Raw genomic sequence first — 26,176 nt, forward strand, 5'->3', positions numbered from 1 at the left:
CCCTCAGCCTTTCCTCATAAGACCTTCCCTCCATACCAGGCAACATCCTGGTAAATCTCCTCTGCACCCTTTCCAATGCTTCCACATCCTTCCTACAATGTGGTGACCAGAACTGTACGCAATACTCCAAGTGCGGCCGCACCAGAGTTTTGTACAGCTGCAACATGATCTCATGGCTCCGAAACTCAATCCCTCTACCAATAAAACGTAACATACTGTACGCCTTCTTAACAACGCTATCAACCTGGGTGGCAACTTTCAGTGATCTATGCACATGGACACCGAGATCTTTCTGCGCATCCACACTACCAAGAATCTTACCATTAGCCCAGTACTCCGTATTCCTGTTACTCCTTCCAAAGTGAATCACCTCACACTTTTCCGCATTAAACTCCATTTGCCACCTCTCAGCCCAGCTCTGCAGCTTATCTATGTCCCTCTGTAACCTGCAACATCCTTCCGCACTATCCACAACTCCACCGACTTTGGTGTCATCCGCAAATTTAATAACCCATCCTTCTACGCCCTCATCCAGGTCATTTATAAAAATGACAAACAGCAGTGGCCCCAAAACAGATCCTTGTGGTACACCACTAGTAACTGAACTCCAGGATGAGCATTTCCCATCAACCACCACCCTCTGTCTTCTTACAGTTAGCCAATTTCTGATCCAAACCGCTAAATCACCCTCAATCCCATGCCTCCGTATTTTCTGCAACAGCCTACCATGAGGAACCTTATCAAACGCTTTACTGAAATCCATATACACCACATCAACCGCTTTACCCTCATCCACCTGTTTGGTCACCTTCTCAAAGAACTCAATAAGGTTTGTGAGGCACGACCTACCCTTCACAAAACCGTGTTGACTATCCCTAATCAAATTATTCCTTTCTAGATGATTATAAATCCTATCTCTTATAATCCTTTCCAACACTTTACTCACAACCGAAGTAAGGCTCACTGGTCTATAAATACCAGGGTTGTCTCTACTCCCCTTCTTGAACAAGGGGACAACATTTGCTATCCTCCAGTCTTCTGGCACTATTCCTGAAGACAATGACGACATAAAGATCAAAGCCAAAGGCTCTGCAATCTCCTCTCTAGCTTCCCAGAGAATCCTAGGATAAATCCCATCCGGCCCAGGGGACTTATCTATTTTCACACCTTCCAGAATTGCTAACACCTCCTCCTTATGAACCTCAATCCCGTCTAGTCTAATAGACTGTATCTCAGTATTCTCCTCGACTACATTGTCTTTTTCCTGTGCGAATACTGACGAAAAATATTCATTTAGCACCTCTACTATCTCTTCGGACTCCACGCACAACTTCCCACTACTGTCCTTGACTGGCCCCAATCTTACTCTAGTCATTCTTTTATTCCTGACATACCTATAGAAAGCTTCAGGGTTTTCCTTGATCTATCCAAAGTGGTGTCTTTCTGGGTTTTTAAACATGGTGCAAGAGCTTTGGAAGCCAAAAGGTCCCAGGAGTGGTGTGTACTTCCATTTCACTAACCATGTCTTTCTTGAATAAATAATGAGGTGAGAAGTATATGATTGCATAGGATATTTCACTCTAGACCATGGTGAAAGTAAAGCCATAAAGCTCACTCGTGACCATTCTTTAACATAAACTGTGAAAATGACAGCCTTGATATTTCTGTTGACTTCAACGTGTGTTAAAAAGCTTACAGCAATTGTTTTACCTGATAACCTCCAATTGTTATTGAAATGGATACATCCAAAGGTTTATTTGTCACACCAGCAACAGATTTGATCAAGGACATGAAGAGGAGTGGGAACCACACAATGCATATTAACAAGAAGACGATAAGGCCACCCATGCCATACTTTACAACCTTCTTTTTCTTCTGCCCACGTGGCTGAGGATATCGCTGTAATGAAACCCAACAAAAGCAGACCATTAAACAAGAAATTTTGCAACCCTTTCAAAATGAACCTGCACCTGCCATAAATTGCCCATGCAAATCCAAGTCAGATGACACTGTTATTGCAAAACCTTGAGCAGCCAATCATGCTCAGTTTTTAACATAGGTGGAAACTTCTAAAAACTCTTGACAACTCAGCATTAATTAGCTATCGGTCATATTCACAGAGGACCCTGGACGGTTGGTGTAGGAGATAAAGAGTAAAAACAAAAGTATTCAAGTCGATTGAGCCTTGTTGTTGGAGCTGTCTGTTGCCTCCAGCTGTACAATACCTGATCTATGTGTAGGCTAATAGTGGAAACTCAAGATAGGAAGAGTTCCATTCTTTAACACTAATGCATTTTGCCTGAGAAGGATTTAGAAAGCATGAACATAAATTAATTGATTCAAAATAGCCTTTAAGATTTTAAATTAGTCTTATTCTGTTGAATTACAAAGTTGTTTATCTCCTCTCAATGAGCTAGCCACCAACCCTGCTCAATGACTTCATAAATTCTGAAGTACGTACAGCACTATGCTAGGATATACACTGTGTCAATGACTATTCTGCAAATGTGAAATACGAAAAATATGCAACCATTCAAATATGTAAAACAATGCAACATTCTGAGCAATATAATCATAGAATCCTACAGTAAGGGCACAGGCCCTTTGGGTCAACAAGTCCACACCAGCCCTCTGAACAGCATCCTACCCAGACCTGTCTCTGTAACCCACCTAACTGACATCCCTGAACACAATGGGCAAATTTAGCATGGCCAATCCACCTAACCTGCACATCTTTGGACTTTGGGAGGAAACTGGAGCACCCGGTGGAAACCTACACAGACACTGGGAGAATGCAAACTCCACAGTCACCGGAGGCGAGAATCAAACCCAGGTCCCTGGTGCTGTGAGGCAGCAGTACTAACCACTGAGCCACGTAACAACAACAACAACAAAAACAAAGTTGCTGGAAAAGCTCAGCAGGTCTGGCAGCATCTGTGAAGGAAAAAACAGAGTTAATGTTTTGGGTCCAGTGACCCTTCCTCAGAACACTGTGCTGCAATGACTCAGTAAAGAACTAAAGAATTTAATGAATGATCTCAAAAACTATTGAATGATTAAATATCTCAAAAGTGTGACTGCCACTTTTTTTTTCCATTTGTTCAAGGGGAGACAGCATCACTGGTTAGGCCAGCATTTATTGTTCATCCCTAAATGCATTGGAAAAGATGGTTGTGAGCTGTCTTTTTGAATTGCTACAGTCCTTGGGACACATGCTGTGAGGAAGGGAGCTTCAGGATTTTAACCCAGTAACAGTGAAGGAATGTTGAAATAGTTCCAAGTTAGTGTGGTGTGTGTCTTGGAGGTGAATTTGTAGGTGGTGGTGTTCTAATGCATCTGCTGCCTTTGTCTTTCTAAGTGGTATAACTCATGGGTTTGAAAGATGCTGTTGAAACACCCTAGGTGAGTTACAACAGTGCATATGGATAATAAGGTTGCTGTTATTGCACCGTTGAACATCAAGGAGAGATGGTTAGTTTTTTCTGAAGATGGTCATTACTTGGCATTTGTGTGGCACAATATAGTATTAATTAATAGTGATTTTTCTTTTCTTACCTTTTCAGATTCACGCCAGCACTTTAGAATGAAAATATGAGCATAAATGTCTTCTATACAGATCCAACTGGAGAGACTAAGAGTTGTATCTGTCCAGACCCAGTCCATCACTGCTCTGAGCTCAGTCAGAAATGGAACTAGTCGAAATCTGGGGAGACCAAGTTACATCAGAACTGAACAGATGTCTGGCACTGGTTAATTAATGAATTTTTTTTTTGTTTACTCATTGTATCTGGGTTTCACTGTTTGAGCCAGCAAACATTGGCCATTGCTAACTTCCCTGGAAGGTAAACTGATACCTTGAGGGGAAGTGGGATGGCCCACTGGTATTATGACTGGACTGTTAATCCGTTGCCCAGGTAATGTTCTGGGGAACTGGTGTTGAATCCCACCATAGCAGATGGTGAAAGCTAAATTCAATAAATATCTGGAATTAAGAGTCTAATGATGACCATGAATCATTGCCAGTTTCCAAAAAAACCCATCTAGTTCACTAATGTCCTTTAGGGAAGAAAACTGCCAACATTACCTGGTCTGGTCTACAAGTGACTCCAGACCCACAACAATTCCGTTGACAGATGGAGTTTAATTTAGATAAATGTGAGGTATTGCGTTTTGGTAAGACAAATCAAGGCAGGATTTATACAGTTAATGATAGGGCCTTGGGGAGTATGTTGAATAAAGAGACCTAGGGGTACAGTTGCATAGTTCCTTGAAAGTGGAGTTGCAGGTAGTCAGGGTGATGAAGAAGGCATTTGGCACACTTGCCTTCATTAATCAGTGCATTGAGTATAAGATTTGGGATGTCATTTTGCAGCTGTACAGGACATTGGTAAGGCCACTTTTAGAATAGTGCGTTCAATTCTGATCATCCTGCTGTAGGAAGGATGTTCTTAAACTTGAAAGGGTTCAGAAAAGAATTATACGGATGTTGTCAGGGTTAGAGAGTTTGAGCTATATGGAGAAGCTGAATAGGCTGGGTCTTTTTTCCGTGGAGTGTCAGAGGTCGAGGGGTGACCTTATAGAGGTTTATAAAATCACGAGGGGCATTGATATGGTGAATGGCCAAGGTATTTTTCCTAGGGCAGGGGAGTCCAAAACTAGATGGCATAGGTTTAAGGTGGGAGGGGAAAGTTTTAAAGGGGACCTAAGGGGCACATTTTTCGTGCAGAGGGTGGTGCATGTCTGGAACAAGCTACCAGAGGAAGTGGTGGACGAGGGTATAATTACAAGGCATCTGGACGGGTACATGAATAGGAAGGGTTTAGAAAGATATAGGATAAATGCTGGCAAATGGGACTCTATCAGTTTAGGATATCTGGTCAGCATTGAAGAGTTGGACCGGAGGGCCTATATCCGTGCTGTATAACTCTTTGACTCTATGTCTCTTAACTGGCGTTTGGGCGTAGCCAGGAAGACCCAAATCCCATGAAGGAATAATTTTAAAAATCTTGTACCACTGCAGTCCACTTGGTGTAGGTACACCCACAATGCTGTCAGGGGGGTAGTTTCAGGATTTTGACCATACAACACTGAAGGAAGGGTGCTATATATCCAAATCAAGATGTTAATTGGCTTGAAGAAAACTCACAGGTGATGATGTTTCCATACATCTTTGCCCATGTCCCTCTAAATTGTGATGGCCATGGATTTAAAAAGTGCTGACGAAGGAGCCTTAATGAATTTCTATAATACATCTTGTAGATTGTACACACTGCTTTTTCAGTGCGCCACTGGTGGAAGGAGCAATTATTAGTCGATTTGGTGTGTATCAAATGGACTATTTTGTCCTGGATGGTGTCAAGTTTCATAGCTGTTGCTGAAGCTGTACTCATCTAGGCAACTGGGGAGTACTCCTGACTTAGGGTGGCTTGTAGATAGTGAACAGGCTTTGAGGTGTCAAGAGGTGAGTTATTTGCTGCAGGACCCTTAGCAATCGTATTCATATGGCTCGTTCAGTTCAGTTTCTAGTCAAGATAATGTCCAGGATGTTTATAATGAGGGGTTTTTCTAAGGTAATACCATTGATTCTCATGGAGCGATGGTTAGAGTCTGTGTTGTTAGAGATGGTCATTGGTCTGGCAGTTATGTGGCCTGAATATTAATTGCCACTTGTCAGCTCAAACCTGGATATTATCCATGTCTTACCACATTTGGACATGAACTGCTTCAGTACCTGAGGATTCATGTATAGCACTGAACATGATGCAATCTTTTGAGTATGTTCAGTGAACAACCATCATGGCAATTAAATAATGGTCTTTCAAGCCACTGACCAATCTGAAATTGTCAAATTTTATCATCGGCTGGGTCATGATATTGATAAAGGAAAGGCTGAATAGGTTGGACCCATACTCATTAGAATGTGGAAGAATGAAATGTGGATTCTTTGGAACTTCTGAGGGGACTTGACAGGCTGATATAGTTGTAGCTTTTTATCAGAAAGTTACCAAGCACACGTGTTCGGGAACCACAACATATTGATATGCTGACAATCCAAAGTAAATGCTGAATAGGTATATCTCCTCGTGCAAATCTAGAATGAGGGGGCACAGTTCAAAATTAATTGGGCTACCATTAAAGATGGAGATGAAGAGGAATTTCTTCTCTGGGAGGTTGTTAGACTTTGGAATTACCTTCCACAAAGCAGTGAACACTGAATAACTCAATATATTGTGAAAGCTGTGTTAGTTAGATTTTGACATGGCAAGGGAGTCATGGTTATAATGGACAGATAAGAAGGTGAAGTTAGGGGAATCAGATAATCTGGTCTTATCAAATTGTGGAGAAAGCTTAATGGGCCAAATGATTTACTTCTGCTCCTATTTCTTATGAGTTTATGAAACATAATACATCATTGAGTAGCCTGTCACTCCTTATTCTTTTGGGTCACATATGAAGAAAATGACTACTCATATGAGATACCAGAGATTGGTCTGTGGTTGTGGAACAATATGCAACTAAAGTTACACAGAATATTAATTAATTCTATGAGCAATACATTGGCACAAGTACCACACTAATATCGGGTACCTCCATGCATTTAAACAAATTTCTGTCTTTCTCATTATAAATCGGTCATTATCTAATATTGACAGCTGTGTGTCCATGCAGTTTTTACTCCATCAATGGAGGACTTAGGAAGTAACTATAGATTTCAGCAAACATTTAGTCAAATTGAAAATGTAAAAGAATTGAGTTACCATATTTATGAAGAAAATCCCTTACCCTTGGAAGAGGAACAAGTTTATATAGTTGTAGCTTTTTGTCAGAAAGTTACCAAGCACACGTGTTGGGTAACCACAACGTATTTGATATGCTGACAATCCAAAGTAAACACATTTAACAAAGTACCAAACCTGTGCAACTTTGTTCTGGTTAAACCTCCTGAAAGGAAACAACAAAGGAAACTATTTTTAGGGATCCATGCAAATATATACAAATACACCAAAGTATTTAAAGATAAGCATTTAAATGATTGGTGATAGTGGAAGAGTATACAAAATGTTTGTCAATTCCGCCAATTCCCAGAACTGTGGCGGAGCAAGTGTTGGGTGGAGGCCGGCACGTGGAGGCAACATGGCCTCATGCTCTGGAATCGGTGGGCACAAACTGCAACTGAAGTACTTATTGTCATTTATTATCATCCTGGACTTTTTCAACTGTTCCCATACTAATCTATATATGTTTTTACTTAGTAACAACACTTTCTTTTACTCTGTAACTACACTTAAAAGTATCTAAACCTAGGTCCTCTCTACCTAAGATGGCGTCAAAAGGTGACATTACAAATGTTTCACTGCACTCATTTGAGTGCATGTGATAACAAAGACTATGCTATTCTACGTAATTACCAGGCTGCATTTAAATAACATAATAATTTGTCGACAAAAATTAAACCCTTTCTCCCCTTATAAAATTTCCAGTTAACTGTAGTAAAACAAGAAATTACCTTTCTGTCACTCTTGGTAATATAAAAAACATCCAGAAATGAATTCCAAAAACAAGGATGACTTGAAAGATAACTTTTCCTAAGACTGTCTTTCTGAGATAGAGTGCTCGATCCACTACCATTGTGCCAAATTGAATTATTAACATCACCAGAAATGCCTCTGGCACTTGATCCTCTGACAAAGAAGATGTGATGTCGGCGGCTGCTGAATGTTTCTGTAGAAGACAAAACAGTCATAATTGATCTATTGTCTTCATCTGTGCAATATTTCCTGAAGAACTGGTTCTCTGGGACTTTGGGCCTTTCAAATAAGCTTTTGAGAAATCCACGTATAAAGTATTTTTCTTTTTCAGCATAAACTTCACACGCTTCATGGAAAAATATCATAACTAACTAGGCTGAAATTTATTAAGTATGAACCAAGTATTCAGGGCTCCAAGTATATATTGGGCAATTGCTGGACTTTGCATCTAATACATAGCTACTCAGTAGTTGAAGTTTCAAACTGTTTAAATACTATACTTAGTCGACTGGAAGCTTATCTAGCACTTTGCTGAGGAATCCCACCTCTGGTCAATGACAACATCCTAAACAATTGACTACTTGGTTCTATTATGTGCTTAGTCGACAAAAACTGCAACAGATAATAAGCTCAATTTTAATTTACAATGCTGACCTAAAGCCAATTTGTCTCCAAGATATCATTGACAGCCTAAGTGGGCATCAGACCTCTATTAATGTTTGGTTTTTAGTCCTTGCCAGGTGGAATAGAACCGGAAATCCCTCGTGAGTAACCCATTAACCCAATATCAAGGTATTGTTATTCATTTGCAGCTCTCCCAATTCTTAGTTTCTTCATTAGTTACATACACATGTATGAAGGACAATTTGTGGCTTGATTTACCACACTCCAAATCCAGTAATATTAATCAAGCGTACTCATAACCAAATGTTTCAACCATGTAGTGTAAAATATACCCTGACAACAAGATCTAATAGATGCCAAGCTGGTCTCTGCATTGCCTCGTGGATGGAATCCACAGATCACAGCAGGTGAGGGACTTCTTTCTCATATTCATTTTGCTATAAATCTACATGGTAACTTGGTCCCGTTTCATGCACATGAAGCAAAGAAAGTCTTTGTATTACAGGATCAGGAATCTGAACCAAAATGGAAATCTATTTGGACATGGATCTAATATGGCAATATATTAATCTCTATTGAGCTTTTACTGTCACTGAAGAGAGACAAGAGTGCTTTTTGGCCCTTTCTATCAGGTCCCACAAAACAGTGTTCTAGTCAAAGTTAGTATTTGCTAGAACCCTTAGATCCGTGTTGGCAGCAAAGATGTAAGTACAATGAGGGATGTGGTCCTGTCATGAGAATTTAGGAAGCTAGATAGAAGATCAGCTAACGGGACTCAAATGTAGTAATTCCTGGATTACTCCTGATGACATGCAGAAGTGAGTACAGAAAAAGAGAACACAGATGAATGCATGATTTCAAAAATGGTGCATGAGTGAGGACTTTAGATTCCTAGGGACACTAGGACTGGCTCTGAAGCAAACAGCACCCGTATGAGCTGAACAGGTTGAATTTGAATGGAACCAGGATGGAATTCCTTGTGGACGATTTGTCGGTGCTTTTGAGGAGACTTTTAACTATCTCTACAGGGATATTGGAACCCAGCAAGACTATTAGAATACCAGGCTGTACAAAATACTGGGATGGACACATAAAATTAGGAAAGAAAATAGTAAGTGTCAGAGTAAGGGAGAATTTAAAACATTTAAACCTTACTGAAATTTTACAGGAATACTGTGTGTAGTATTGATTTCCTCACCTAATGGTAGATAATATCCTCTACAGGGAGCACAACAAAGCTTCACTAGAATGGTGCCCGAGATTACAGGATTGTCCTATGAGGAGAAATTGACTAGGCATATATTTCCTAAAGGTGACAGGTGATTGATTAGAAATATATAAAATTCAAAAGAGATTTGACAGAATTTGATAAAATAACATTTCTCCCGACTGGCTAACCCGTCATTCTAAGACTATGATATCTAGAAGACAGAATGATAGTCTTAGAATAAAGGGTCAGCATTCAGGATCAAGATGAGCAGAAATGCTTTCACTCAAACGGTTATGAATCCTCAGATTTCTCCATCCTAGATTTTTGAGTATTGAGATAATTAAGGGATGTGGGGAGAGTGCAGGAAGATGAAATTGAGGTGGAAGATTTGCCATAACCTTACTGTATGATAGAGCAGACTCTGTACAGATAGGAACCAACTCAAACCTGGGCACACCTCCAGAAAGTCATTAAAATCAAATTATCCTTTGGAGGCATTCTACTGAATATACAGCAGTCCACAATATTTTAAAATCAAATACATGCTGCAAATAGATTTGGAAAGAAAATTGAGTTTTTTGTTGGTTGGGTGGGAGTTCATGCTGATCTTCTACTGAAATTTTGGTCAAAGATCAGCGACAATCTTGGACAGACATCAGTTTTGATGGGAGATTGGAAAATCTACAGAAATTTAACCAAAATTAATTCAGATGATGTCAAGCATTCTTTAAAATAAAACAAAACACGTTTACGTACCCCAAATGCCCCAAAACCAAAGACAATAACAATGAAGTCTACAACATCAGCCAAGAACATCAACACGTAGACATCTGTTACTGCACTATACTCCGGATGGATAATGTTGTAGAAGAAATGTTTGATTGGAATATATATTTGAAGTGTTCTGAAAAAGAATGAAACACTGAATGAAATGCAATGGTTAATAATCATAGGTTATATTGACCTAATGATTTTAAATTTAATGCATGATCTAATGCTTTTTTAATATATAAAGCAGAAAAAAAACAAAAATGAAAGAATAAAATTGCACTTACATGGCACATTTCATGACCATTGATAATCCCAAAATGTTTTACAGCCTTTGAAGTATTTTTGAAGTGACTAATAAAAGGGTAATAATAATAATAATAATAATAGCCTGTAACAAAACTGATTTGGTTTCTCTGTAATTTAAATCATGGTCATTGTTACACCTGCAGCATTTGCACATGAACATATGAAGAAGATGGGCAATTTTACTTTGAAAGGATGTATGGAATATCGACAATTCACCCTGACAAGATGGGATCCGGGGCAAGATGACCACAACTTTGATTGGAAAAGCCCAAACGTTGTTGCACTTGTGGATGCAGAAAAAATGAAGGTTATTTTACCATTTAACTTAAACTTATGAAACAGCCTATTTTGTGTCTGTTCAAGCTCGAGACACAAGGTCAAACTTTTGCACATCTGGTTGCAGTTTGCTGAGAGATAGGAAAAATGAGAAATCATCCCGTCTCTCTCTCATCCTCAGATAGGTGGTTTCAGCCATTTAAATGTCGTATCAGCACTTCTGCAAAATATTCATGCAAAACAAACACACAGGAAAAGATGTTCACTAAAGATGCAGCATGGACTTTGATTTTGTAAATATTCAAGAAAAACATTTCTATTGTTAGTCCTTGAGAAGGTAGATGGGAATGATGCAAGCCTGAGGCATCTCTTAGAATCCCTACAGTGTGGAAACAGGCCCTTTGGCCCAACAAGTCCACACCTACCATCAGAGCATCCCACCCAGACCCATCCCCCCTATAACCCACTTAATCTACACATCCCTGAACACTACAGGCAATTTAGCATGGCCAATCCACCTAACCTGCACATCTTTGGTCTGTGGGAGGAAACCGGAGCACCCAGAGGAAACCCACGCAGACACGGAGAGAATGTGCAAACTCCACACAGGCAGTTGCCTGAGGCTGGAATTGAACCCAGGCCCCTGGCACTGTGAGGCAGCAGTGCTAACCACTGAGCTACTGTGTTGTCCTAAAAAAAATCTTTACAAGTTTGCTGAAGACAATAGAAGTTGGAAATGTTTGGCAAAGTACTCACAATGGTGTACTCCAAATATTGATTTGAATGGTCTTTACCTCAGTGATCACCTTGTGAAGCATCCTGAGAAGTCTAAGGCCAGCCAAAATCCAGGATAAAGAGACATCAGAACCCTCCCTCCTCCTCCACTACATCCAGGGGTTTTCAACCACCCCCACCTCTGCAATATCCAAAAGCCTTTGATTCCCCACAATGATCCACAGCACCCTCACGAGGAAATTAAGGTAGAAAATCGCTTATCAGCATGGTAGAAACAAAGTCTTGTTGGGCCCAATATTTCAATGACAACTCCCTGCATGCCCTTCTCCAGGTTACTCAGGAAAGGCTGGCTGAATGGAAGAGAATTCTTTGTATAACCAAGCAATACTAAACTAAAGCCAAAGACAAGGTCATCGATTGTGTAGTCATTGGAATAATTTGGGTGCAATACCTCAAGTGAAACAAGACATTCCTCCCCTTTGCAAAGTTAAGTACCACACCTCATTTCCCCATGGTTAACAGCAAGTAAATTTGAATGAGGAATTAGGGTGGGAATGCTTGGGAGCGAGAATTCACCAGTCACCATGCAGCATCTAATTGGAAAGGACTGGTTGCAGCTCTGTCAAGGTACATGAGTCTGGTACTACTTATACTATTTTATGCAGTGGTTGGTTGTCCTGGGGTAAAAGTCTATTATTAGGTTGACATATGATTGGGGGTTCCAGTGGCTCCCTAGACTGAATCAAAATTATAGGAATTCTGGAGCAGAATGGTCCTTCCAAAGACCCCCAGTGCCATACACATGGCATTGGCCACAGACACAGCAGCAGTGTCAATGCATAGTGATTAGGCATTATGGTGTTGTAGTTCAGCTACTAAAACTGTCTTCTGTATTCCACAGGTGTAGAGGGACCAGAATAGGCTAGAGAACGATCAGAGACTAGTGGTGAACTCCCAATCATTGCCACCCTGAATTCTATAGCCAAGGAGGTTCTTGAGTTGACAGGAAATCAGGGTTACTGCTTCATAGCAAAGAAGCTGCAGTATAGTAGCAGGAGTGTGCATCAACTCACTGTTGGCATGAAGGATGGTGTACATGTCTCTTACAAAGTACAGGAATTGATGCGAGATGTTGCTGACTCCATGGACTTCTGTCAGTGAGTAAAAAGCACTAATGATCCCATATTCTCTCACAGATCCACTGTAGAAACAAAAAGCTGCCTACTCTGGCAGACACTTGTTCATCTCTAAGGAAGAGGAGACGACTTCAGAGAATGCAGCTGATCGATAGGCACCTAAATATCATTGCGAGGGAACCAATAGTCTATTTTACAGCTGTTCTGGTCAGATATGATTTTCACTATTGTAGTTCTTTGCCTCAGTCACCAGAACCCTCTATAGTGTCAACAGCCACCTCTTTACAAATATCTACCCTTGTAGATACATTTTTTGGGAGGCTACGGGAAGGGGGTCAGGTGGATGAGGTGGTGATTGCAAAGCTGCAACATCTCACAATGCTGGGGATCTTAAACATTGTAGATACCCCCAGAGAAATTATTAGGATTCTGGAGGATCTGCTGGTTGTAATTACACACAATTTTCTTATTAAAGGAATAAAAATCCTTCTTTTTATTGGCTGGTTACAGGGGAAATCGATAACCATCGTGTAAATCAATAATACTGACGATGTCCCCTAGCTCTCATGGCCTGATTGTTTACATCGATTCAGAAATTTATGCAGTGGTTGGTTGTCCTGGGGTGGAAGCCTATTATTAGGTTGACATATGATTGGGGGTTGCACAGACACATCCAGTGGCTCCTTAGACTGAATCAAAATTATAGAAATTCAGGAGCAGAATGAACCACTTCATCAAATGATCACCAATACAACTGCAATACACCTCTACTTCCATCAGGCATATCAGTTGTGGCATTTCAGGGCCAGTCATCGTCTTTGGTGACACTGCTGCTCCACCATCTTGCAGCAGTTGTCCTTCAACAGGAGACCCTACAGCTCTATGCTTGGGTCTGCTTGCAGCCATCTCTGCAGTCTTTCGTCAATTCGCCTTTATGAAATTGTTCTTGCAGGTAACCAGGAGACTGTTGCTGTCCCAATCTATATGTCCGCATTTTCCACCTCTCAAATTCTCCTTATCACTGGAGGAACCTTCTCTAGAACATACAACATCCATGGCACAGTCATTCTGATTGGGACACCATTCCAATAGGTACTACAATACTGTCCAGCTCCTACTATCTTTCAGACGCACTTCCAATGTGCGACTTTCCAGAAGTTCAATCATCTCAAGGGTGCTGTTAATGGTTGCCATTCTTAGGAAAAGACATCAACGCTTACAGAATTGGGGCTCTGCAAAATTGGTGACCAGCTATCTCTTACAATTTACTCTCCCTATAATGCCACTAGTTTCTGACCCTAAACCTCCTGGCCAATATTGAAAGCTGTGATATCTAATCGCATTAAATCTGTCTTATTCATATAGTCAACCCACAACTTTCACAATCCGTCCAGCACATTTGTAGAATAAAAGTTGGAAAGGTCATAACACTGTTTACAACTTCTATCTACCTGTTCACAATATAATAGCACTGTTAATTGGTGAGGAAGGACAGATACCCCTTGTCAACATTCCACAATGTTTCACCAGCAGTTTGGAGGTTTTACTGAGCTACTTTGGCAATCCTGAAATTGCTGCCCTATTGAGAAGAAATATAAGTTTTTGTGGGTTTATTGCTCTGTCTCTATCATTCAAGAAAAAAGAGCATGTGTTGAAGCTCATCTTTACCTTCATGCCTCAATTTTTAAAAATACTCGGAGTGCTTTGCTGTGGTTGCTTCATTCGCTGAGCTGGTTCTTTAGTTCACAGATGTTTTATTACCCTGCTGGGTAACATCATCAGTGCAGCCTCTGATGAAGTGCTGTTGTGTTTAAACTGGTATTTAAACTCTGGGGTCCGTTGGAATTGGTTACCTCATTTCCAGTTTTTCTTCACAGTGGTGTATATATAGGGTCTAATCCTACATATTTATTGATGGCCTTCTTGGTAGAGAACCAAGCTTCTAGAAATTCCCGTGCTTGTCTCTGTTTGGCCTGATCTAGGATCCTGATGTTGTCCCAATCGAACTGGTGGTTCTCCTTATTCATGTGAATGGAGACAAGCGAGTAATGGTCATGTCTTTTTGTTGCTAGTTAGTGTTCATGTATTCTTGCGGCCAGTTTCCTTCCTGTCTGTTCAATGTAATGTTTGTCGCAGCCTTTGCATGGGATCTTGTATATCATGTTGGTTCTGTCCATAGTGGGTAAGGGGTCTTTGTTTCGCATTAGCAGTTGGTGTAGGGTTGACGTAGGTTTGTGTGCTACTCTGATGCCCAATGGTCGTAGGAGTCTTGTGGTCAGTTCGGATATGTTCTTGAAGTATGGTAATGTGACAAGTGTGTCAGGGCGTACTGTATCTTCCTGTTGTTGTTTGTGTGATAGGCATTGTTGGACCCAGCTGTTCGGGTATCCGTTGTCCTTAAATACTTGGTAGAGGTATTATTCTTTGTTTTGGCGTAGTTCTGGGTTGCTGCACTGTGTTGTCGCTCATTTAAATAGTGTTTTTATGCAACTCTGTTTGTGGGTGTTGGGGTGGTGGCTGCTAAAATTCAGAAACTTAATCTTTCTATGTACTTTTGTCAGAAACTCCCCATTGGCCCTGCGTTCTACTATGACATCCAGAAATGGCAGCTGTTCATTCTTTTCTTCTTCCCTGGTGAATTTGATGGTGGTGGGAGTGTTGTTTATTAGTTGGTGTGTCTCCTCTAGTTTAGTCCGTTTGATGATGATGAAAGTGTCGTCCACGTATCGGATCCATAGTTTAGGTTGGATCTGCGGAAGGACTATGCTTTCAAGTCTCTGCAGCACTGCTTCTCCTAATAGTCCGGAGATAGGTGACCCATGGGTGTCCCATTGATTTGTTCATAGATTTGGCCATTAAAGGTAAAGTGGGTCATCAGGCATAGGTCCAGTTGTTTCTGCATGCTGTCTGTGGAGATGGTGTCACTCGGGTCTCGTTCTTTTAGAAGTGTTGCTAGTGTTTCTCTTGCCAGTGGTATGTCAATCGATGTGAATAGGGTGCTAACATCAAAGGACACTAAGGCCTTGTCCTCGTCTATTCTTAAGTTTATGAAGGAATTAAGGATCTCCTGGGCTGAGTGGATTGAGTGGGGTGAATTGCTGATGAAAGAAATACCAGACGGGAAAACACAACAGCGTTTCATTGGAGGCTGCACTGATGATGCTACCCAGCAGAGTAATGAAACTTCTGTGAACTAACAAACCAGATCGGCGAGCAAACCAACCACAGCATCTACAACCTGAGCTACAATTCTACTGAAGAACCTTAGGAGGGCTTGTAAATTTTAAAGCAGTACATGGAAGTTCTGCTTTGCAGTACTAGTATGCAAAAATGCCAGAGACAGTTCTTTGATGATGAGTTTTCATCCATCTATTTAAGGGTAACAATGCTGGAAAATGAAAAACGTTTCCTTCTTATATTGAACATTAATATTGCATGACTCAAAGAATTCCTCAACTTGTTTAAGAAATGACTTTTATCCTATGATCAGAGCAGAATTCCTTACTCTATTTATATATTATTCTTTGATCTGTGAATATTGCTTATCCAAGTCAATTGGCAAACTTGCAGCAATTAGTATTGAACTGAATTGGACCTATTTTCTACTGTAGATTCATAATCATAAGGAATTAGAAAAGAGACTGTCTGACTTCTTATAGTTTAAGCTCAATAATTATGATAGGAGGAAAATTTTAACTAATTCCCTGATCTGTATTCAAACAGAAAACAGGGATGAAAAGGACATGGTCTTAAAATTTTACAGCACCATTCTTCCTGTAAATGTGATGCATCTTTAATAAAATAACAGAACTTTTTATAACAACCCTGACATCCTGCATGGATGAACATTTTCTGAAATCAGAATTATATCACTTACTTTGCAATGACAATGGTTTTTGCCTTGATCATTTGTTCCCTTACTTTTTCCAATAAAAGCTCTTTCTTATTCTTTGGTTGAACACTGAGTGACCCACTTCCTTTCCGGCTACTACTGTTTCGGGTGCTTATACTACCTGTAAGAAAATTTTTTTTAAAAAATCACCTTGATTAAATGCTTACTAGCAGCAAAATCTTGAGTTTTGAGGATAATGCATAAGAAATTAGCATAATCGGTAGGCACTCAGTTGAACAATCACCACATAATTTAACAAAAAGGCCTGTACTTCTGTAAAGGAAAATAAACAAATAATCTAGCAATCAATGTGTCAAATTTAATGCAGAATTAGGTGGTATGAGAACTTAAAATTTTGTGAGTAGCAAGATTGTAAACAGCCCTACAGCATAAGCCCTTTCAACTGTGTATTGTGAACCAGGCTTTAAAAAATGTTTTGTTTTTACAAGAATTCTGTCTTTTATAAAATTTCAAGACTAGATTTCTACTTTAGACCCACAGACAACAGTAACAGAAAACTCTAAAAATTAGCATTTGTGTGTCAGTAAAAGCAGACCATAACAGCAAATGGCGTATAGTCCTAGCATTGTAGAGCATAGAAACAGATATTAGAACACAACAGCATAAGAAATAGCCTACTTCTGCTCCTATCTGGCCCATCCAGCCTGCTCTGCCATTCAATAAGGTCATGGCTGATGCTTTTGCGGACTCAGCTCCACTTAACCTGCCCGCTGACCATAGCCATTAATTCCCTTACTGTTCAAAAATCTATCTTTCCCTTTAAGACATTCAATGAGGTAGCTTCAGCTGCTTCACCGCACAGGGAATTCCACAGATTCACAACCATTTAGGTGAAGAAGTTCCTCCTCAACTCAGTCCTAAATAATCCCTCTTCTTTTGATACAATGTCCCCTAGTTCGAGTTTCACCTGTCAGTAGAAACAACCTCCCTGCTTCTATCCTATCTATTCCCTTCAAAATATTATATGTTTCTATAAGATCCCCCCTCATTTTTCTAAATTCCAATGAGTATAATCCCAGTCTACTCGATCTCTCTTCATAAGCCAACACTCTGAAATCCGGAACCAAGCTAGTGAACCTTCTGTGCACTGCCTCCAGTTCCAGTACATCCTTTCTCAAGGAAACCAAAATTTACAAGTACTCCAGGTGTGACCTCACCAGCACCCTGTACAGCTGCAGCATAACCTCCTTATTTTTGTCACAATGAAAGACAATATTCCATTTGCCTTCTTAATTACCTGTGGCACCCGCAAACCAACTTCTTATGATTCATGCACAAGGACACCCGAGTCGATCTGCACAATAGCATGCCACAATTTTTCACCATTTAAATAATAGTCCATTTTGCCTTTATTCCTACGAAAATGGATGACCTCATATTTATCAACGTTGTACTCCATCTAGCAGACCCTTGCCCAATCACTTAACCTATGTATATCCCTCTGTAGATTTTCAGTATCCTCTGCACACTTTGCTTCACCACTTTTCTCGGTATCATCTGTGAACTTTGACACACTACACTTGGTCCCCAACACTAAAGATACCCTCAGTCCAACTCATCCATGCCAACCAGGTATCCTAAACTGATCTAGTCCCATTTTCCAGCATTTTGCCCATATCCCTCTAACTCCTTCCTATTCATGTACCCATCCAGATGCTTTTTAAATGTTGTCGCGGAATGCACCTCCACCACTTTCATTGGCAGCTCATTCCATACACACCCCGCCCTCTGCATGAAGCCATTTCTCCTTAGCTCCACTTTAAATCTTTTCCCTCTCACCTTAAACCTATGCCCTTCAGTTTTGGACTCTACCCTCATAAAACGACCTTGGCTATTCACCCTCTCCATGCCCCTCATGATTTTATAAACCTCTGTAAAGTCACCCCACAGCCTCCAATGCTCCGAGGGAAAATAGACCCAACCTATTCAGCCTCTCCCCATACCTCAAACCCTCCAACCCCAGCAACATCCTTGTAAATCTTTTCTGAACCTTTTCAAGTTTAAGAACATCTTTCCTATAGCAGGGAGACCACAATTGAACATAATATTCCAAAAGATTTTCCCAAAAGTGGCCAATGTTTTTATCAGTTTTTTGCTTTATTTCTGGAACTTCAAAAAAGGAATTAAAACACTGATACTTTAAGGAGAGGAAAGATAGAGCAGGAGATTTGGTTTCAGGAGAGACCACATAGGAGGTCAGAGAACAGCTGTAGAGTTTAAAAAGCAAATCAAAGCAAAAATCAAGCAGTGAATTTTCACAGCTAACTGACTGTGAAATTATAAGCATTTCTGCAAATTGGAATTTAGTCCAAGAAAAACAGTAAAATTTCACAGTTGACCTTGGAGAGGTCTAGGATGATCTCCTTTTTTACTGCTTTTAAAGAAAAGTCGAGACAAAGATACATCTACCTTCTATAAAGTCAAAGTGGGACTGTAAGTATAGCATATTTGTTGAATCTTGACATTTGTCTGAATATCAAGTTGATTTCTAGGTTGTCTTGAAAAGTTTCTTAAAATTTAATGTAGAATTTTCATATTATTCTTTGCTGAACATATGACCAACACACCATGTCAAATTTAGAAATTATTGAATATTTACTTCCTTGTAAATCAATAATGGAATAGTGAATTAACTATCTTTAATTCCCTACTCTCCATGAATTCATTATTACAATGTAATCTAGATTATATCTATTATAATAAATATTCTTAGCACTTATTAAAAGGTTTTAGTCTCATATTTGATTCCTGAAGAAATTTCAAACCATTGAATTTGAAAGTTTTTCCATAGACAGCTCATTTATATTTGCAAAAATCTCAGCTAATGTTATTGCACTGAGACCTCTACTGCTGGCACATTTGCTGATGATTAAGCTAAAAGTAACATTTTCAACTATTAAGAAGTTTCAGCACTCAAAATTTCACACATCTTTTCTCATGCTTCAAATATATAAAAATATGTGATTACCTCTTTGTGATCTATGTGACGATCGATTTGAGATCTGTGAACCTGTTGAACTTGGTCTTCTGGCTGTTGTCTGTTCTGGAAAGTGAACATGTATGGAATCCATTGATGCTTGCAAATTAATTGATTTTAAAGAACCTATGGAGTTCTTTCTCTGAGACTCATTCAGATGATCTTGTTCCATGTCATCTTTAGCTGAGGCATTTTCATTCTTTTCATCCTCATCCCATAAACCATGACACTAGAATGAAATTTTTACAAAATAAGCATGTAGTTATCACCAGAACAATTAATACATATATTTTCTTTACCACTCACATGACTATACTACAAAACTGATAATAATTGGATAATTCATCTAGTATTGTTAATTATAAGCTCAAATGTGACTGGCTTACAATGATTCCAATCCCTAGAATGCATTGTTATATATAGAAAGCACCAGTTGAAAATCATTCATAAAAGAAAAAAAATTAAAAAAATAAAAATTTCTTTCACCATTTCTCATGAACTAAACAATTTCAACATTCTGAATAGTTGTGACCTTATCATACAAGTTACACATTCAGTGGATAATTCTACGTTTGGATGACAATGTAAGGTAGTGAATTCCATTTAGCCCCTGTTCCACACCTCTCTTAGCTGTCCTTTCCAGTCACTTCAACAGAAATGAAAATCTTAGGAGATACAGAACCAACAGAGAATTGCCAATATTTTCTGAGTACTGATGGCATAATGAGTTACAAGGAAACCGTGGTAAAATGCACTGAAGCGTTCCTTCAGCCATAATCATATTAAATGTCTCATCGGGTGAATGGCTCTACTTTTGTTTATATGTCCCTACAGTGTCAGTGTAATATAATGCAAAAAAATGTTTTAGTAAAATTATTTTTTCTTACAGTTGCAAATGAAGTTCAAGTGGTGAGTCTCCATGTTGGGGGAATGGGTAGAAACGGACTGTCGGAGTAGTGGGATGTTAAAGGGGGCATGCAGGCTTTGGAGGTGTACCAGGCAACCAGGCAGGGCCTAGTGCTGAGGGTGCACTCCCAACCATCACTTTTCCTTCTCTAGATGTGGTGGTAAAGGTAAAGTCACCATAGTCCTGCTTAGAGAGACATGGCTGATGGTAGTTTAAGCTGAGGGTCACCATGCCTCAGGTGAGGGAGAGGCTGAGCCAGTAACCTCAGCCATTCTCTCAAAACCCTTGCTTCTTTTAGGCGTCACTTTAAATCTCTGTCCAGTTGCTCTTGTTCCTTTCATAAGTGGGAACAGCTTCTCCCTATCTACTCTATACAGCCCATTTGTGATTTTGAAAACCTCTATCAAATCTCCTCTCAGCCATCTTGTCTACGAATAGAACAGCCCCAACTTCTTCATCTATCTTCATAAATGAAGTTTGTAATTCCTGGAACCATTCTTGTAAATCCCTTCTGCATTCTCTACAATGCATTCACATCTTTTCTATGATGTGGTGCCACAACTTTATATAATACTGCAGCTGAGGCTTAACAAGTATCTTATGCAAGTATGATTTATTAACCATGCTCTCCAATTGTCCTGCCATCTTCAATAACATATATATACCAACATTGCTCTGCTCCTGTACCCTTATAGAATTGTACACCCTATTTTGTATTGTCTTTCAATATTCTTCCAATCAAACCACATAGCCTCACACTTCTCTGCATTGAACATCACTTAATTCAATTAAAATTTGAGGTTAACCCCAAAATCTTACATACATGCTGAAATAAGAACAAGATATTCAAAAACTACTTTGTAGGCTTGTTAAAATCTGAGACAAAGAGGTGAGTCCATGCTCCAATGTTTACCCATCACCAACACAATGTTTTTCCTGCATTTTCCACGAATTACCTTTTATGACGTCAGATGTTGGATATCTTGTTTAACACATAATAGGATACCTTTTTGCAATCTTCCACGTAAGAATGCACAGAAAAGACAGTTTGGCAGTGTATTTTTCCTTCAGGAAGGGAAATGACAGCATATTACCTTTAAAATGGATCGGTGAAAGAACAGTGCAAGCAGCTGTATAAGGTCATAATGCACATAGCCTTCCTTCTTCTCAATGCCAATTATATTTGGGGGAAAATCAGGTTTTTCTCGAGTTATACTCAAATTTTCATTCCATGGAAAAAATCCAAATTGGAAAAAGTACTTGATCACAATTGTTACCTGTAAGAAGGTGAAATATGATAGCTTTACATAAACAGTCTCATTGGCATCATCATCCAGTCCAATTCAATGAAATTAAATATTTATGGTACTTTGGGAAATACAGAAAAGGACCAGCATAAAACATTATCAATTAGGTATATATGTATTACAAGCATCCACAGTTAATATTTTACTTTATTAGGGATAAATAAATCAGGGATGTCTATTTTACTTGCATGAATAAATTCTGTTCAAACTCCACAAAGGAATTAGAAAGGCATCATATATCTTTGACATATCTTTGGATGTGAGACTGTGTTTCTTAAAACCATTGATGTTAAAAGTTAGAAAAAAGCTATACATCTGAACGCAGCTATGCTGAATTCTTTACAAGAACAATTTAAAATGAATCTCACGCTCCTGCTTTTTTGTCAACTCCCTGCATTTCAAATAATTATCTTCTATTGTGGTTGGTTGCTTCATTGTTTTTCCGCAGACATTTCATTACCCTGCTGGGTAACGTCATCAGTGCAGCCTCCGATGAAGTGCTGTTGTGTTTTCCCGCCTGTTATTTGAACTCTGGAGTCCGTTGAGCTGGATTACCTCACTTCTGGTTTTCCTTCGCAGTGGGGTCGAGCTCTATTTGTTTGTTGATGGCTTTCTTCATAGAGTACTAGGCTTCTAGGAATTCCCGTGCTTGTCTCTGCTTTGATTGTCCCGTGATCTTGGTGCTATCCCAGTCGAATTGGTGGTTCTCCTTATCCATGTGGTTAGAGATGAGTGAGTATTGGTCATGTCTTTTTGTAGCCAATTGATGTTCGTGTACCTTTGTTGTTAATTTCCTTCCTCTTTGACACAATGTAGTGTTTGTTACATTCTCTCTATGGAATCTTGTATATGACATTGGTCCTGTCCATAGTGGGTAATGGGTTTTTGGTTTGGGTGAGCAGTTGTCGTAGGGCTGATGTCGGTTTGTGTGCTACTCTGATGCCCAGTGCTCATAGGAGTCTTGCGTTTAAACAGCAATAATCCATACTCTAAAAAAATGTTCATAGGATGGGGGCATCACTGATTAGGCTAGCATTTACGACCAATCTCCAGTTACCCTGGTGAGATATCTTCTTGAAACAGCTGCAGTCCTTGGGATGTGCTGTTAGGCTGGGAATTCCAGGATTTTTACCCCATAGTATGAAAGGAACAGGTACATAGTTCTAATGTTAACGTTTTGAGTCCAGTGACCCTGCGACCACTCTCTATCGGTGTTGGAGGGAGTGAATGTTGAAGGTATTAGCTGGGGTGCCAATCAACAAACTGCTTTGTCATTGCTAAGGTCAAGTTCTTCAGTGTTACTATGTCTGCACCTATCCAGACAAGTGTAAAATATTACATTACATTCCTGGCTTGTGACTCTGAGATGATTGTCAGATATTAGGGAGACAGGAGCTAAGTTACTTATCACAGAATTCCTAGCTTCTGATACGCTTTTGTAGTCAGTAATTATATGGCTGGTTCATTTCAGTTGCTGGCCAATGGCAATCCCCAGGATGTTGATAGTGGGGGTTTCAGTAACATCAAGGAGTCATGTTTGGATTTTCACTTGCTAGAACTGGTCATTGCCTGTCACTTGTGAAGCACGAGTGTTGAGTGTCACTTATCAGCTTAAGCCTGGATATTGTCTAGGACCGGCTGTGCATAGTCACCACCTGCTTTAGTATCTGAGGTGTTGCAAATGGTACTGAATATTGTGCAATCATCAGTAAACATTCACACATTTGACCGTTATAATGGAGGTAAGGTCATTGAAGAAGTGGCTGAAGATGGTTGGGCCTGGGTGCCTAAGGAACTTCAGCATGGATGTTGTAGGGTTGAAATGATTTCTCCTCTCATAACCACAACCCTTTTCCTTTGTGTTAGGTATGACTCCAACCAATGGTGTCTTCTCCTGATTCCCAGTTGTAGTGATTGGAATAAGGTCAGCCAGATGGATCTTGTAGAATATGAGTTCCCTGATTGGGGCTGCTAACCTCGTCTAATCAGGGAGTTCTAGCTGACAGATATAAGCAGGAGTGTCAGGGGTTCTGTGCACTCTAGGAGCTGATTAAAATATGGCTACGTGAGTGAAGTCATAATTAAATACATAAATGTGTTTCTTTCTTGGGTTGGTGAATTATTACTGAAAATTCATGCATAACCTAGCCTCAGTCCTGGCACCCTTACATCTGCTATTGAAAAAGAGTGAATTATCACTGATTAACTCATGTCACTAACTCACTGAATGGCCTGAAAGGCTGCATAATTTTTAAAAAAAGCTACTAAATATCCATTTAGACTTGACTATTCCAATGTATTTTAAGCTCCTCTATAAGATTATATTTTTGTATTTTTTTTCCAGATCTATTTAACTTTACTCACTTATTTCTAATAGTTACCCTAAAACTGAACATATTATCGTAACTGCAACCTCTTTGTTCCCATTTCTCATACTTATTTGATTGGAATTTTAACGACTTTTATCAGAATAGCATTTTAAGTTCATGAGGCTTGAATTTGCTGAAAATAGTTTTGAATTCCATCTTTCAAGTTTTAAACTATAGTGTCTGTAAAACTCTCATGAAATATACTCAATTTGAATGACAATTTGTTGATGCAACAGAGGTCTGCAATATTAATGTTTTAGCCATTAACAATCTGTGTAGAGATTTGACCTGAACAAATTATTAACAAAGAACTTTTTGAAATAAAAAATCATTTGAATATGGATTCCAATTCTTTAAAATTTTAAAAGCAGTTTTCCAATTTTGTATTCTGGCCAGACATCTTAATAGTTAGAAATATTTATTGGAAATATTGAAACACTCAAATATGTGTACTCAATTTGATAAGGAAAACATGTGTTCCATATATAAAAGGCCCTATTGTTCTGGAATAACTGAAGTTTGTGAAGAATAGAGGGCAGGCAATAACGAGTAATACATATTTCATGACATAAATGTTCCTGAGCCAAGTGGAACATGCCAATAACAATGTGCATTGTTAGTATTCTGGTTTTGACATCATTTTATTTGTCCGTGGGATGTGGGTGTCATTGGCTGAATCAACATTTATTGCCCATCACTTAGTGCGCTTGAACTGAGTGGCTTACTAGGCTATTTCAGAGGGCAGTTAAGAGTCAATCACATCGACGAGAGTCTTAATCACATGGAAGCCAGACTGGTAAGAATGGCAGACTTCCCTCCCTGAAGGACATTAGTGAACCAGATGGAAATCCATGACAATAGTGACCATATCTATATTAGGCCAGCTTTTAATTCCAGATCTTTATTGAATTAAAATTTCACCAGCTGCCATGATGGCATTTGTACCCATGTCCCCAGAATATAAGCTTGGGACTCTAATTTATTGGTCTAGTGACAATACCGCTATGCCATCACCTCCCCAACAGAGCAACCACTGGGTTGGCACCAATGTCACCAATAAGTTACATAATCTGACAGAGTAGCTTCCGGGGTTCAATCTCTCTTGAAGGCAGTAGTCCACACTCTCCATGAAAGGCCACCTAAAAGAACATTACAGGTGACTAATAGCTTGATCACGGATTTTAATGAGTGCTTAAAAGGAACAGACAGAACTAGAGAGGCAGAGAAGCTTCAGAATGGAATTCCAGAAGTCAGAGCTAAAGCAACTGAAGGCAATGCTGTCAATAGCAAGTAAAAAAAAAACAGCAATGGAAGAGACTGGAATTGGAATGCAGCACAGATATAGGACTCAAGAGGAGGTTCAGTGATAGAGAGTGGGAAAGTATGGAGGAATTTGAAAGTATGGATGAACATTTTAAAATTGAGGCATTGCCAGACCACCAAGGAGAGAAGTGGTGCATGAATAGGAATTGTATAATTTAGGATATTAGGAACAAAGGGTGAAAGATGGGATGCTATCCAGGAGAGCATTTGAATGGTTTTAAGTTATCAATGGGTGAGGCCATAGAATTTCCAGGGTGTTAAAGAGAAGACAGAATTGGTTCAGGTAAATATTATTTAAGGAAACTTTTTCATTTTGCAGAACTTTCACACCCTCAGCCATTGAAATTGAGACCAACACATGTACATGTGAAACATAATGAAATATATTTTTGTCGAAATCACAACAGAAGGTCCCACAAACCATAAACAAGATGAATGGCATTACCTTCCCCATTGTAGCTTCACCCAAGACTGTACTAATTCATAGCTTGAGCTTATAAATTGTGTATCATTGACAAAAGTATGTCTAATTGAGCAAAATAACAGATGCTTAGGAGCAACTTACGCAATGTAACTACATTCTCAAATCCTAAGATATTTTGATTATTCTCAGTTACCTTCTCCTTCCCTGCCTATAATCCCATACATACATTTGTATTTTAGATTTGATATTTCAAAGATTTATAAAGAGCTAGCATTACACTTAACTTTCCCATTCCAGTAATATTGAATAGACAACATTACCGTAGTTCCCATTAATATTGTAAAACTATGTTTAGCCACAATAAAAGGA

The 26,176-nt window shown here is 39.3% G+C and overlaps 1 protein-coding gene across 1 annotated transcript in view; it reads right to left on the reverse strand.

The window, feature by feature from the left end:
- LOC109920528 (piezo-type mechanosensitive ion channel component 2-like) overlaps positions 1-26,176 on the reverse strand; it is a 696,943-nt gene that overhangs the window by 25,865 nt on the left and 644,902 nt on the right. The window contains exons 43-50 of the mRNA XM_048596193.1: positions 21,479-21,661; positions 19,469-19,706; positions 16,465-16,600; positions 10,120-10,267; positions 7,508-7,722; positions 6,784-6,942; positions 3,556-3,703; positions 1,711-1,899 (exon numbers count right to left, since the gene is read on the reverse strand). Coding sequence (XP_048452150.1) covers positions 1,711-1,899; positions 3,556-3,703; positions 6,784-6,942; positions 7,508-7,722; positions 10,120-10,267; positions 16,465-16,600; positions 19,469-19,706; positions 21,479-21,661 — 1,416 coding nt within the window. The remainder of the gene's footprint in view (positions 1-1,710; positions 1,900-3,555; positions 3,704-6,783; positions 6,943-7,507; positions 7,723-10,119; positions 10,268-16,464; positions 16,601-19,468; positions 19,707-21,478; positions 21,662-26,176) is intronic.

Source organism: Rhincodon typus, chromosome 4 (assembly GCF_021869965.1).
Source record: "Rhincodon typus isolate 14 chromosome 4, sRhiTyp1.1, whole genome shotgun sequence".
NCBI classification, from domain to species: Eukaryota; Metazoa; Chordata; class Chondrichthyes; order Orectolobiformes; family Rhincodontidae; genus Rhincodon; species Rhincodon typus.